At 52.6% G+C, this 15294-nt stretch overlaps 1 protein-coding gene across 1 annotated transcript; it reads left to right on the top strand.

Moving 5' to 3' along the window:
- Positions 1-13097: 13097 nt before the first annotated feature.
- On the top strand, positions 13098-14442 carry RAP2B (RAP2B, member of RAS oncogene family). Its single transcript, XM_049776283.1, has one exon. It carries the CDS (start codon positions 13194-13196, stop codon positions 13743-13745), a length of 552 nt encoding a protein of 183 aa, XP_049632240.1. The 5' UTR covers positions 13098-13193; the 3' UTR covers positions 13746-14442.
- The last annotated feature ends 852 nt before the right edge of the window (positions 14443-15294 follow it).

Here is a 15294-nt window from a genome sequence, read left to right as displayed (position 1 = left end):
TTGATTTAAGGCTCTTTTCCGATCTCTTCTGTTGTATGGAATTGTTATGCTTCTCATCTGCCAGCTCACTGAATCTGTCCTCAGCCTCTATTACTCTGTTGCAGAGGCTTTCCAGTGAAGTTTTCATTTCCTACCAAGTTTTTCAGTCCTGTTATTTAAGTTTGGCCTTTTCTCATTTCTAATTTCTAATCTCTTATGCTGTATGAAGTTGTTGTGCATCTCATCTTCCAACACACTAATTCTGTCCTTGGCTGCTATTACCCTGTGGGAGAGCTTATCCATTTTGTCCGTCAATTAGTTTACTGAGTTTTTCAGACCTGTTATTTGATCTGTTATTTCAGTTTGGAGTTTTCTGATTTCTATCTTCATAATCTCTTGATTCTTTTTTTTTTGGGGGGGGGCCACACCCGGCATTGCTCAGGGGTTACTCCTGGCTGTCTGCTCAAAAATAGCTCCTGGCAGGCATGGGGGACCATATGGGACACCGGGATTCGAACCAACCACCTTTGGTCCTGGATTGGCTGCTTGCAAGGCAAATGCCGCTGTGCTATCTCTCTGGGCCCTAATCTCTTGATTCTTATTAGTGTTCTGTTTTATACTTTCTTTGAGTTCTGTGAACATCCTCCATATTTCTTCTCTAAACTCCATATCTGAAAGACTGACTAGGTGGTTGGCCATTCTCGGGTCAGCAGAGTTGCTGTCTTCATTCTCTATGCCTGATGTTGGTCTGCGTAGTTTACCCATTGTCACACTTGTATTGTGGGTTTTTCTACGTGTTGTGGTGGTACTCATTGCCTAGGTGGAGTGCACGGCTCCTCTGCTTCCACCCTGTGGCGGGAAGACTCACCTCAGAAGAAGTGAGTCCTGAGGGGATGGATATCAGGAAAGATCAAAGTTCCAAGACTGGAACCAGCACAGGGAAGCTTCAAAATGGCTGCCGTGCTTAAGGGGCCCAAAACAGTCAGTTTTATCCACAGTTTCCAAGCAGAAAAGACTCACCGCACAAGGAGCGAGCCCTGAGGGGATGGATGCCAGGAACAATCAAAGTTCCAAGGCTGGAGCCAGCATGGGGAAGCCTCAAAATCTCTACTTTCATATATTTTTGATTTTTAGTTTATCCCAGGCCTTCTTTTAGCTCTATGAAGAAACTTCATATTTCTTCTCTAAAGTCCATATCTAAGAGGCTAAATAGATAATTGGCACTTTTAGGGTCTCAAACCCGAATATAAACAAAAGTTTATATAAATATAAATTTAATATTTTGCTGGCCCCTCATTAGGTTCATATATGTTCAGGAGTGTGATTTCTTCCTGATGTACATATTCCTTGATTATTATGAAATGTCTTTGTAACTTCATCTTCATTCTCTATGCACAGTGGAGTCCTGCTTTGTTTCCCAATTGTCGCACTTGTAGTATGGTGTTTTCTACATGTTTTGCTGTGGCTCATTGACTAGAAGAAGTGCTTGTGTTACCCTTTTTAAAATGCAGGTAAGAGGCCAGAGCGGTGGAGCAAGCGGTAGGGCATTTGCCTTGCACACGCTAACCTAGGACAGACCACAGTTTGATCCCCCAGTATCCCATATGGTCACCCAAGCCAGGAGCGATTTTTGATCACATAGCCAGGAGTAATCCCTGAGCATCCTGGGTGTGGCCCCAAAATCCAAATACAATAAAACAAAATGCAAGTAAATGCCAGCTGTATATAGATATTATATTTTATTTTAAAATTGTGTGAGCTTTTCCTCTACACATATCCAATAGCTTTCAAGTTATTTCATTTAAGCTAGGAGAGAACAAAGATTCATTCCAGATGCTAGCAAGGAGCAAAAAAACAAAACAAAAAAAATCAAATAATAAAATATACAAACAAGATAAAATCCCTTCTTTCTTCCCAAAGCTCTGAATCTTTCTTTTTTACCAAAGATCTTTTATTTTTCCTCACTAATTTCAAGCGAATGTCTTATCACTGGAACACAGCAAGTCTCCTTAGGCTGGCAATGAAACTAAAATTCCAAGCATTAAAAAAAGGGGAAATCTATAGAGGAGCTGCCTTTCGCTATTCGACCACACGATGGCACCCAAGACCCGCGTTCTGTGCATTAGTTGCAAACTCTAAGCGTGTCAGTGCCCAGAAATAGGACAAAGCAAGCATGTATGTCACTGCGCTGGACTTCTGCAGGGTCCTGTCGTCATCCTAGCAAAGAATCGACATGTGATTGCTGTCCTGGATGCACACTGAGGGTGTTTGAGAGCATAAGTGTGAGTGAATGACTGTTCCTGAATGTATGTTGAGTATGATTGTGTGCTTGAAAACACGATTGAGTGAGCTGTTAGAATGAGTGAATAAGTATGTGAGTGTGAAAGTTCATATTGTTGTGTGTTTTGGAGCCCATGCCAGAAGTGTTCGAGATCACTCCTGGCATATTTTTGGAGGTTCTGGGTGTGTGTGTGGGGATTTGAGGTACAGGGATTCAAACCTGGGCTTCCAACACACTAATCTTAGACTCAGTGTTGACCACCTCCTCCATCCAGTTACTGTGTTTTTACACTCAGCTCAGAAAACACTACCAGTTGTCAGAATGGAAGTTTGCCTCCTTTCTTCCTAGGAAGGCACTGAGAAGATATTAAGCTGTGTTTCTCCTAAGGGGGAAGAAGTCTGGAGCACAGAGACAGAAACAAAATACTCATTTCTTTTAAAGTCAAACTTGCTAAGACAAAGTCACAGCCTCTTCATGAAAATACAGAAGTTACTTAGGCACATTTCATAGTTTGATCGCAGATCCCCAAGTGCTGGGGCAAGGAGAAAAGAAAGGGCTAGGTGAAGTGTTGGGAAATCCAGGTTCTGCCCCGAGTCACCGTGAACAGCCTTCAGTTAACCCAGAAGACACACAGACCAGACCAGTATGCAAAGCCTGGCTGCTATGATCTCCCTGATCTGACTCTTCCCTATCTGCATTTCCTCAAACCCTGGTCCGAGTCGCACTCTACTTAAGTTAAACACTTGGCTACCCACGCCCTAAGTGGGTTTCAGGGCTGTGCAACCCTGGGAAAGGGTGTTGGCTCCTTTTGGCCATAGTGGCCTTCACTGTGGCACTTCAGGAGGGGCGTGGCTCTGTAAAGTGGGCATGGGTTTGGGGAGGAACTTAGGAGAGGGGCGGGGCTCTGGGTCAGGTTCACTGGGGTCAGGGCACAGGAAGGGTGTAGTGGCTTATCACAAATGGCCCAAACAAGGCAAGTCCCTGGCAACCTCAGGATACCCTGATTTGCTGCATGGGAAGGGGCAGGTGTGGGGCATTACCCAGGGGGACCCTGGACTCAGGTTACCCCTTTTATTCCCTCTTGGAGACAGTTCAGATGCTCCTTCTCTGAGATGGAGGGGCCCAAGAAAGAAAGGAGAGATATTCTTACTGGGTGTGTCAGGAGCTGTGTCCCTGAATCCTCCTCCCAGGGCCAATGAACCCTCTGGCTCCAACCTGCTAAGCTGCTGGGTGCCCCAAGGTCCAGGGAACCATCTCTTAAGGGGTTAATTAAAGGGCTTGGGCTGAAGACGCCATGGAGATGTTTTCTTTTTGATTTTGCTATTGAGGCCACACCCTGTGTACAGGACTTACTCTTGGCTCTGTGCTCTGAGGTTTCCCTTGGTTCCCACCAGGGGTCCAGAAATATTTTCAGTGCGGGGAAGAGATGGGATCCTGGGTAAGAAAATGCTCAGAAAAAGACCAGATCAGGGAGGGTGCACAGACATCCAAAAGATGAAATTGCTGGTTCCTGGCTAGTTCTCAACACGAATATTGGGCCCATTTGTTCCACTCCGGCAGGAACCAGGCATAGTTTATAGTGTAACATTATAATCCTTCTCATCACGGAGATAGAACCAGGCCAGAGAATGGTTGAAGGGCTGCAGGCTTGTTTGGTATGTAGGAAGGCCAGGTTCATCCCCAACATCCTATGACTCCCCGAAAACAGAACAGGAGTAGCCCCTAAGCAACCCTGAGCATGGACCCCCCAAAGCAGCAAACAGAAGCCACAGAATCCTGCAGTAGTAATACAGGTAGTCAGCTCCCCTGCGAGTTTAATATCTCCACTGCAGAGACCAAAATAGCTTTATAAATGGAAAAATACACAAAAATGAGAATTTCCATGTCCAACATCTCAGGTATGTGGGGTACAAGGGGATACTGCTGACATCTCCCTGCTCTAAAGTGGGTCCTGTGTCACACCCCTCCTGGGCGCACCCAAAGAGATAGATGGGTTTTCTCCAGCCCAGAATGTGCCACTTCCAGCTCCCAGATCTGCTCCTGGTCACCTCAAGCCAAGGTGGTCAGGACATGGGGTCCTTATGGCATCTCAGACCTGAGACAGCAGGGACAGTCTCCTGGGGCACTGGGCACTGGGGCCAGTCTCAAAGGTCACACAAAGTCTCCTGTTGCTGACCAAAGAAGGAAAAGCAGGACTTGACCCCAGTCCACACACCTCAGATGCCACGACCAATTGTGAGAGCCTGGGACCCCATTGCCATTAGGTCCCACAGCCAGGCAGTAGAACTATACCAGGAGCTAAAGGGATGATCATGAAGGTAGCAGAGAACATAGTGTCCAGGACAGTTGTGAAACTAGACTCTCCCTGTGCCTGAAAACAAGGTAGAAGGAAGAGGCTTCAAGGACACAGGGCCAGGGACAGCACAGTATGTGGGCATGAAAAATGGGTAAGGGACCTGCGGGATATGGAGACTGATTCCTCAGTACTGTCTGCAAAGTCAAACTCCCCAGGTGGACACTCAAATCTCTCCCAGCTCCGCCCTGACCCAGGTGAGGCCCATGTGAATATAATTCCCAGGTGTGACCTAGGTGAAGTCCAGGTGAATGTGCTTCCGAGGTGAGGCCCAGGTGAGGCCTAGATGAATGTGCTTCCCAGGTGTGATCCAGGTGAGGCCCAGGTGAATGTACTTCCCAGGTGAAGTTCAGGTGAATGTACTTCCTAGGTGTGACCCATGTGAGGCCTGGCATTTCTCTGCATCAGACAGAAGTAGTTGTTATTCTTAAGATACCCCTCCCCATAAAAGGGGGCTGCCGGTGAAGGAGGGACATTTTTGGGCCCAGAGATTCCAGAGCTTGCAGGCTGTGTAGGACAAGGAGACTCATAGTGACTCATAGTGACAGCAGCACAGGCTAATGCCTCTAGGGTAGCCTCCATAAGCAAGGCCCGGTCTCAGAGGGTCAGAGGGTCCAGCTCACCCTCAGGAAAAGCTGCTGAGGAAGCTTCAGGTGAGCCCCAAGAGCCCCAGTGGGCAGGTTTAGAACAGGAGGGAGGAGGTGAGACTTCAGCAATTGCCCTTGTCTGGCAATGCCCACACCATTGTGGCAGAGCTGGTGCCGAGCAGTCTCTGCTGTAGGTATAGACTTTGAGGTCCTCCTGTAGTGGACACAGACTTTGGGGTCCCCTTATAATAGACAGAGACTCCAAGGGTGCCCTAGTAGTGGACATAGACTCTGCAATAACCCCTACAGTGGATAGAGACTCCAAGGGTCCCACTGTAATGGACACAGATGCCAAAGTCCCCTGTAGTGAACAAATATTTTGTCTGCCATGAAAACACAGACTCTGGGGTCCTCCTGTAGTGAACACAGATTCTGAGGTCCCCATCTCTCTGCTGCATCCATTCTCTTCACTGCCCAGACCCAGCGTCAGCCTGGGACATGCCCCCAGGGAACCCAGGCTCCAAGAACAAAGGTGTGGCTGGGACGGCTGTCCCAATAAGGACATGGAGATGATGGGAGATAGTGCACCTGTCTGGGCCACACCAGCCCTGATTAGGGTTATTATATGGAATTAGGGCCTTATCATGCCTTTCCACACTCCCAGGCCAAACCTTTCCCATCTGCAAATGAGGGGGTGCACAGATTTCTCAGGGGTTCTCTCTCTTCCTGCCTGGTAGCTGAGCCCTGTGGCCCTACCATGACCACTTGCCTGTGGAGGTGGCCTGGACATCCAAACCTCCCCATCTTCCATCTCTCAAGCCTTGTCTTCTCTGGGGGTGCCGGGAGAAGTCAGGGGGTACAGCCACAGTCAGGGTGAGGCTCTGGGGTACCTCTGGCTCGAGGTTCAGTTTGAATGGACAACCACCTCACTATTTCCTTCCTGTGACATCAGTCCAGGAAACACACTGGAAAATCAGGGATAGGTGTGTCTGGGACACTCAGAGTCCAGCAGAGTTCTGGGGGGCAACTGATAAAATCCCACAGTAGATGAGTATAGTTCGGGTACAGGGTGTGGTCCCATAACCACCTTCAAAGGACAATGAACTTGACTAAAGACAGTAGTACAGGGGTGAAGGTCTCACATATACATGCCCCAAATTTGATTCTTGGCTCCAGATAGCACCCTGAGCCCCGCCAGCAGTGATCCCTGAGCAGTCAGGAGTGTTTCACACCCATGAAAGCAGATATGAATGACAAATCCCAGATCATAGAACCTGAGGTCAGCCCAGAACTGGCCACGAATGTGCTGGGATAAGATACGGTTCTGAGCATCATTCTTCCTGGAGCCGGAAGCTACAGTCACAGGACATGACTCAGAACCAAGTTCCCTGCTTCTACCTTTGCTGGGCACCGCCCTGGTTCTAGGCTGTGGTGAGAAAGCAGCTTGCATCAGACCCAGGTGGGAAAGCAGGAACTGAGAACCAGCCAGAGTGCAGGCCCTGAAGAGGAAAGAGCCTTGGCACCTGTCACATCCCCACAGAAAGCAAAATGCTAGAGGGGACAAATCCTGCCAAGGGCAGAGCCCTAGAGCCAGGAGCATCCCTGAGGGTGATCCCCAGGGAAGTGGAGGAGTGTCATGCCTCCATGCAACTGGGGCCTCTCCTTTGCAGGAGTTTTCTGCAAAGGAAGTGCTGGGTGAATCAGTAGAGGGGAGGCTTCTGGTTTGAGGAGCCCCTGACCGTAAAGACATTTCAGGTGAGGCCATGACATATTGTATATCTGAGTCCCATGGGCAGTTCCTACAGACATAACTTTCTGCTGTATTCTGGTCTTCATCTGTCCCAGGGTTGCGGGTTCTTTTTGGCATTAATCTCCGGCTTAAAATTCATTTCTTGGGGCTGGAGAAATAGCACAGTGATAGGGCATTTGCTTTGTATACAGCTGACCCAGGATGGACAGTGGTTTGAATCCTGGCATCCCATATGGTCCCTCATGCCTGCCAGGAGTGATTTCTAAGCGCAGAGGCAGGAGTAACCCCTTAGCGCCGCTGGGTGTGACACACACCCCCCCAATTTCATTTCTTGACTATTCTCTGAGGTGAGGAAAGAGGGAGAGGATGAGCTGCTGGGCCTGAGAAAGACATGGTTTGCGTGCATATTGAGGACCCAACACATATGGGCAGGAGGCCACAGAGCTTCCATGGAGGCTTTCCCTCTGTGCCTTTGGACAGCTGAGGATGGCTACACTGCCTAGCAGTGTGGGCCAGGCTGGTAATCTGGCAGTGCAGCCTCCTGAGGGACCCAGGTGAGTACAGCATGGCCACAGTTGTCTTTCAGCATCTAGGGATCTTCCCCAAACAATGGAAGGACAGCACAGGGCAGAGCGAAATGCTGGCCTGTTTCTTGCCCCTGCTGCTCTGGACCCTGGGAAGACTTTTCCAGTTTCCGGAAGTGGGCATAGAACCACCTGAAAAAGTCTCTGGGTCCAACGGTGCCACCTGAAACTGCTCCTTCCACTTGGACTTGCAGCCACCAGGAAAGCAGATGGGAGCACATCTCTCCCTGCATTGCTGGGTGCCAGGGTGCCTACTTGAGAAGGGCTGACCGGTGCAGGGTGCTAGAGTGGCTCCCAGACCCATTATGGTACTCACCAGCCTGATCTGGTGGGCATTGCCAGGCTCTCTTCCTTGCTACATTTTGTCAGCATGAGTGGATGCTGTCAACAATGTTGAATTTTTATGGAGAAATGTGTGTCGAGTTTATATTTTTTTGATTGATACTGAATTTTTGTCAATCATGTTGCATTTTCCCCAAAGATATTGTTTTGCTAAGATGTCGCATTTTTACCCAGATTGAATTTGGTCATAATGTTGTATTTTGGTCAATAGTCAGACCCCTGATCAGACAAGGGACCCTTGGCAGGTCCTGTGTGCGTCTGCAGAGAACCAGACCTGATTGGGACAATCCCTGTACCCAGTTCTAGGTGGCTGCACTTAAATCCTCCCCAGGATGGGCCTGGACCCCCAAGGGAAGAAAGGAAAGCATGTCGGGGTCATGAGGTCTCCATCCAGGGGAACTATGGACCTGATCTCCCATTTCTCCTGTTTCCCTGTGGCCCCAATCCAAGATCTCTATACATGCACCCCTTACTTCACCCACTATCCCTTCGCCCTCTCCTCAGGTCCAATTTTATTTCTCTGTGCATACTAAAATAGAATTTTCAGGCTTCCCTGGTATACTTGCAACTAGAAGACATTCACTGCCATTCTCAGCTCGTGGTTATACAAAGGGTGGCCCAAGGGGAGCAGGTGAGTTATGGAGCCCCAAATAGCTAGTTTGTGTGTGGTTCTTCTTATTTTTCCCCTCCTCCTTCTTTTTCCCTCCCTCCCTCCCTCTTTCTTCCTCTCTCGCTCTTTTCTCCCTTCCATCTTCCTTCTCCTTCCCTTCTCCCTCTCTTCCTCCCTCCTTCCCCTCTTTCTTTGCTTCCGTTCCTCCTTCCTCCCACAGCCAAAGCGGCATCCTCCTCTCTGCTCCAGCAGGCTGTGGGACGTGTTGTCCAGCCCCGATGCTGGGGGAAGAGAGGACGTGTTCCTCCTGCTGGAAATAACCCAGCAAGCACCCATCTGTGCGCCCCAGAAGCTGGAGTATTGGAGCTGAAACTTGTTAACGACAAACCCGCTAAGGAGGTGGTATTGTGGGCTGAGCTTCTGCCGCAAGGGGCTTGTTTCCCACACATGTATGCTCCACACGTGGGCGACCAGGGAATGCAGTCAGACCTGGCCACACCCCCAGAGCTTCTGACCATCAGCTATGCTAACTTCGGGACCCGATGTGAGATACAACCAGAAATACAGACACAGACACAGACACAGGGGAATTCGGCCCTAAGCAAAAAGCAGTGGAGGCAGTGTATAGTCATGCCTGCCAGAATAAAACTGTGTCGGGGGATCTGAGCCTGTCCCACCACTAAGAAGGAGACAGTCCCAAAGCCAAAGTGAACTTTCAGAACATGACATCCCCTAGGATAGATGGTATCCTCTTGGCCACCCACTTCTTCTCTGTAGAAGGTTCTAGAAGCGTCTGTTTTCAGCAGATGCACATCATCAGTACAGTGGAAGGATGAGTTCCGGCTCCTATAGTGGCATCGATCTCAATAGTATGCATACTCTGGGTCTCCCCACTTTGCTCATTCTGCCTTTCTTTTTTGGTTTTTGGGCCACACCTGGTAACGCTCAGGGTTTACTCCTGGCTATGCGCTCAGAAGTTGCTCCTGGCTTGGGGGACCATATGGGATGCCGGGGGATCGAACCGCGGTCCGTCCAAGGCTAGTACAGGCAAGGCAGGCACCGTACCTCTAGCGCCACTGCCCGGCCCCTCATTCTGCCTTTCTGCACATCCCATGATGTATGTGCCATGCAGACTGTCCCCAACAAGCTCTAGAACTCATGGGTGGTGGTGCGTGGCTCAGCCTGAGGCTGGTAGAGACACTGGGAGTCACATGAGAGGGAACCCAGCCATGTTTTGTTCCATGATGAGACATTCCATGGTGGGATCAGGGGACTTCATGTGGTGGATGTATGTATATGCTGCACCTCCTCCTATACCACAAAGAAGTGCTCTCAGCACCTCCTGGACCTAAACCACCAATCTAAAGAAAAGCCAAATGGACATCTCTGCAGTGCCAGGCCAAGAACTGGGCTGCAAGGCCTGCGTGCAGGTGAGAAGTCAGAGGTCAAAGGTTGGGGTTCTGTTGCTCTGGGGTGTCTGCAGAGGAATCAGCTGCAGACTCCTGTATCATGGGGTCTGGGGCTTTTGCTTCCTTCCTTTGGCCCTCAGCAGATACAGCTCAGCCCTCTGCCCTGTCTCCCTGGCCAGCGGCACTAGTGGGCTCAGCTACCAAGGAAAATTTGCTCAACGTGACGCCAGAGCTGGAAGTGCCCAGGGGTGAGGCACTAGCCAGGCAAGGCCAACCTGGTTCAGGGAAGGTCAGAGGGCTTCAGCAGGCAGGATCAAACAGAGACCAAGAGGGCAGTGGGGCCAAAGACTGCTCACATCTGCCAGATATGGGCACAGAGGCTGTCAGAGCTTAGTGCTCACCGCATAAACAGCTCACCCCATCAACCCCATAATTCAGATGTATGCTCTCTCCATGATGCACAAGGGGACTCCATCCTTGGTTTATCCTCCATGGTACCCTGCAGCATGGCAGGGAAGATGATTTATCAGAGAGGAAAACTGAGGTTAGGGAGTGCCAGATCTTCCTGAGGCCTCAGGTAATTATTAGCCCGGAGACCTGACATTAGTCCTCAGGCTGTAACTCCAAAGATGTCCCAGGCTGTTCTAAGCCACGCCTAACTCTGGACAGCAGGACAGAATGGGGAGGAGTCCTCAGTGCAGACAGCAAACATACACAGTCCACATAGGATCTTCCCTCTACAGGCTCCACATATGGTCTACACCAGGGGTCCCCAAACTTTTTAAACAGGGGGCCAGTTCACTGTCTCTCAGACCTTTGGAGGGCTAGACTATAGTAAAAACAAAAACTAGGAACAAATTCCTATGCACACTGCATCTATCTTATTTTGAAGTGAAGAAACAAAACAGGAACAAATACAGTATGTGGCCAGGAGGCCATAGTTGGAGGACCACTAGTCTACATGATTCAGATATGGTCCACAGGCCATCTACACACAGTCCACACATGATCCTTCCTGTATAGAATCCATATGGTCTACACGTCTGCATGAGTCAAAATAGTGTCATACAGCCTACACATTCCACAAATTATCTTCCCTCGACATGACCCACACATGGTCTACACAATATATACATGATTCATATGATCTACACATAACCCACCTCTACATGATCCACACACAGTCTACTGATGGTCTACACATACATGATTCACACATGATCTACAGACACACAAAACACAAAATCTACCTCTACATGATCAACATGATCCAGTCTACAATCTACAGTCTATACACAGCCCACATCTAATCTTCTCTACATGATCCACATATGGTCTACACAATTCTACATGGCCCACATGCTCACACACCTACATATAGTTGACGTGATCCACACAGTCACAGTCCACACACGGACCATTCTCTCCCTCTCACCACCATCAACCTTCCACTTCCACAAGTCCCTCTTTACAGGGGTGGTGGCCAGTGTCAACAGTGAACTTTAGGAGTCCCTGAGGCAAGGTTGGAAAGGTCTCTCCCCCCTTCCCCCGAGGTGGACCTGTCCCCTGTGCTCTGCAAGCTCCAGCCCAGAATGTGGCTAGGTTTGAGCTTGGGGCCCATACCCAGGATGAGGCCAGCCTGTGGCTCCAAGGAAAGAGAAGTCAGCGTGGGAGAAAAGAGCACAGGGCACAGACACTTCTGCCAGGCAGAGCCAGGGCTCTGTCCTGGCACACTCCCACCCACCCCCATCCCCAGGCCCAGCCAGCCTGGAGTGATCCCTGACCCTTTTGCTCAAGGCAAATGGCTCCAAGGATAGCTCCCAACTCGCATATGACAGGACACAGTTTGATCCCAGAGTTGGGCAGGTTGCACAGCACCCAACTACTCCCTCCCCCTCACTGCTGCCCCAGCTAATTCAGGTTCATCAGAATGATTAGAAGCCACAAATGAATGGGCAGGCGACAGGAGACAGGGACACGGGTTCCCTTCCTCCATCGAGACTCCTGTAGGTGGCTTCTCTGGGTAACTGCATAGGCACAAGTTCACTCAATTTCATCAGAGTTCACCAAGCACCATTGTGTGAAGCGGCCAGGCAGCTGGTCCACACAGGTCTTTGGTCTGGGAATTTCGGCCTACAAGCAAGAAGGGGGTCCACAGTCCGTTCCAGGTGGGTGGGTGCGGGTGGCCTGAGGTTCTAGGCAGCAAGTGAGCCCGGGTGGGTGGGCAGTGGGTGTCCCCCAAACGCCCCTGGGCTCAGCTACACACTCTCACTTCCACCCACCACCCACCCACCGCCCTCTACACACACACCCCGAAGCTCCGTCCACCGAGTCAGGCTCTGCAGACGCGTCAGGACAAGTCTCCTGGCGGGGAACAAGGGCTCGCCCGGGCATAGCCCCACCGGCGGGGTGCAGAGCAGCGGCGCCCACAGAACAGGCCCAGGCACCCCAGCCCGGCCCTGAGGCTGGCCTCAGACAGTTCCGAAGCCGCCGTGACCCCTCCCCGCCTCGCCTCGCCTCGCCTCGCCAGCACAGCCCAGACCTTCTTGGGGGTGCCAGGATCAGAGCCGGGGCGGGGTGCAGATGCCTGGGCCGCCCACAGCGGCCGCTCCAGACTCCTCCCTCGGTCCTAGCCACCAATCTCGGGGCGCAGCCGCTCGCACAGCCAATGAGTCCGCGCGCGTGGCCGAGGAGCCTCGGTGGTGCCCAATGGGAACGCGCAGGGGGTGGCACCCGAGTGGGCGAGCGGTCACTGGAGATGGAATGGAGGGTCCAGTTGGGGTCCCGAGAATGCCCAGCTGCAACCGTGCAACCGATTTCGGGGGGCTCCATTCTGTGCCATTTCGGGGGGCTCCATTCTGGCGGCGGCAACTAGGGACCTCTCCAAGTGGCCAGAATGGAGGTCCCCATTGGGCACGCTCCCGCGCGGGGCGTGGGCACCTGCCAGCTTCCAGCCCGGCTTAGTCGGGTGGCTCCGCCCGGACTCCTCCCCCAGGCCGGCCCCCCGGAAAACCGGGAGGCGCGGATGGGCGGGCGCGGCCAGGGCGCACTGGGCATGCTCGCCGGAGCGGGGCGCGCGCGCGCGCAAGGGGCGCGCGGCGAGTAGGAACCTGCGGGAGAGCTCGGGGCGCACGCTCGGCGGGGGACCCATGCCCGGAGCGCCCGGACCCGGAGCCACCGCCGCCGCCTTTCCACCCCACGCTGCCCGGGTCCTCCCGGGCCCCCGCGCGCCCAGCTCCGGGGACCCCGGCTCCGCGCCCTCGCGCGCCCTGGCCGGGCCCGGGGCGGCCCCAACGCCATGCGCGAGTACAAGGTGGTGGTGCTGGGCTCGGGCGGCGTGGGCAAGTCGGCGCTCACCGTGCAGTTCGTGACGGGCTCTTTCATCGAGAAATACGACCCCACGATCGAGGACTTCTACCGCAAGGAGATCGAGGTGGACTCGTCGCCCTCGGTGCTGGAGATCCTGGACACGGCGGGCACCGAGCAGTTCGCCTCCATGCGGGACCTGTACATCAAGAACGGCCAGGGCTTCATCCTCGTCTACAGCCTGGTCAACCAGCAGAGTTTCCAGGACATCAAGCCCATGCGGGACCAGATCGTGCGCGTCAAGCGCTACGAGCGCGTGCCCATGATCTTGGTGGGCAATAAGGTGGACCTGGAGGGCGAGCGCGAGGTGTCGTACGGCGAGGGCAAGGCCCTGGCGGAGGACTGGAGCTGCCCGTTTTTGGAGACGTCGGCCAAAAACAAAGCGTCCGTGGACGAGCTCTTTGCCGAGATCGTGCGGCAGATGAACTACGCGGCGCAGCCCGGCGCGGACGAGGGCTGCTGCTCGGCCTGTGCCATCCTCTAGGCGGTGTGGGACTGGAGTGGGGGGACGCTGCGGGCCTTCCGTGGGGCTGCCCCGCTCGGCCCGGCCTCGCCCGCTCCCTAGCTCCGGGCCCCACGCGTCCCCAAACCCCACCGAGCGCCCGGCCAGAGCGCGCGCGCTTGGGCACCGAGCGCTGGAACCGTCCAGAGTAGCCAAAGTGCCAACCTCTAAGGAGGCGCAGGGAGGACCCACCCGGAGAAGGCTACGGGAGCTGGGCACGCGTGGCTGTGCGCTCTTGGAGCTTTCCGTCTCCTCCATTCCAAGTTTTCTACCTGTTTCAGGACGCAAGAGGCAGAGGAAGGAGTTGGAGGCCAGGCAAAAGCTTGTGGGGTGCCCTCTCCCCCCCCACCCCCTTGTCTTTATCCAAGAGTGGTTGGAAACTCCTCCACGGGCCGGCTCCCACTCGCGGTCTGAAGCTGTCTATGCAACATTGGACTCTTTGCTAGGGTGTATCCAATCCATCCAAGTATTGCACATTCGAGCTGGGACTCAACCCCGAAGCCTGCAGTGTGTGTGTGTGTGTGTGAAGGGTTGCCAGAAAGTATCTGCTGACATTTGTGGGGAGAAAAATCTATTTTGTTTACCTACTGTATCTAAGGGGGGGTCCTGAGGGAGAACGGTAGTATTTTTTTTATCAGCTGTGAAAACAAAACAAAACAAAACCACGTCTCAGAACTTCCTCTGTGTGTATGTGATGCTTCATGTGTGTGCGCGCCTGTGAAGTTCAGCTTTTGTGAGTGCTTTGTGGTTGCCGGTAACAAGCAGATCTTGGTGCCTAGATCCACCATCCATACAAAGACCTGGCAGCTGTGAGTCAGGGCCCTGCACCCCCAGTGCCTTCACATTCAGATGTTTCTGCAGCCGATGCCGGCCCTGGGTCCCCACCTCCACCCGCTCCCGGCCCCTCCAGCTTCTCCTTTCCTGCTCACCCTGCTGAAGGGGAGGAGATGACAAGCCTGTGGGTGCATTTCTATGTCGATTCCATTCTGCGAGGTGTGATTTCCTTATGTGGCAGTGGGGGCTGGGGAGTGGCATGGTTTCCTGTGTTCCTTTGCCTTCGTGTTTTAGGTATGTACCTGCCATTGCCTCTGCTTTAGAGACTTGGCCTGGGGCTCTCTCCTCCGATGCAGAGGGAGTGAGTTGTACCTGCTGGGAGTTCTGGGCCTTGCTTTTCCTTCTCCCATCTTCCTTCCATAACTTTTACTGCAAATATCTTGAAAGGTGCAGGGGGCTTGGAGCTCCACTGGATTGTCCAGGTCTGAATGTAAGTGTCAGAGAGACAGGGCAGCTTGGCTTTTTTGGGGGTGGAACTGGTCCCCAGTCTTAAGTCCTAGGACCTGGATAAGGTCCCCTTAGGGCCTGGGAGCTTTCCTCATTCCAGGGAGGGGCAAGGCTCTGCTTGGGCCCCTCCTATGAGTCCATGGGTGCAGCCAGTGACAAGGAAAGGTCTCCATCATGCTTGAGGATGAGTAAAGTCCCTGTTGGGGGCTGTGGGAAATGGACAAAGGAAGTGTGCTGACCACTCGGCCTT

The sequence above is a fragment of the Suncus etruscus genome, chromosome 7 (genome assembly GCF_024139225.1).
Source record: "Suncus etruscus isolate mSunEtr1 chromosome 7, mSunEtr1.pri.cur, whole genome shotgun sequence".
Lineage (NCBI taxonomy): Eukaryota > Metazoa > Chordata > Mammalia > Eulipotyphla > Soricidae > Suncus > Suncus etruscus.
This window is presented reverse-complemented; position numbering and strand designations above follow the sequence as displayed.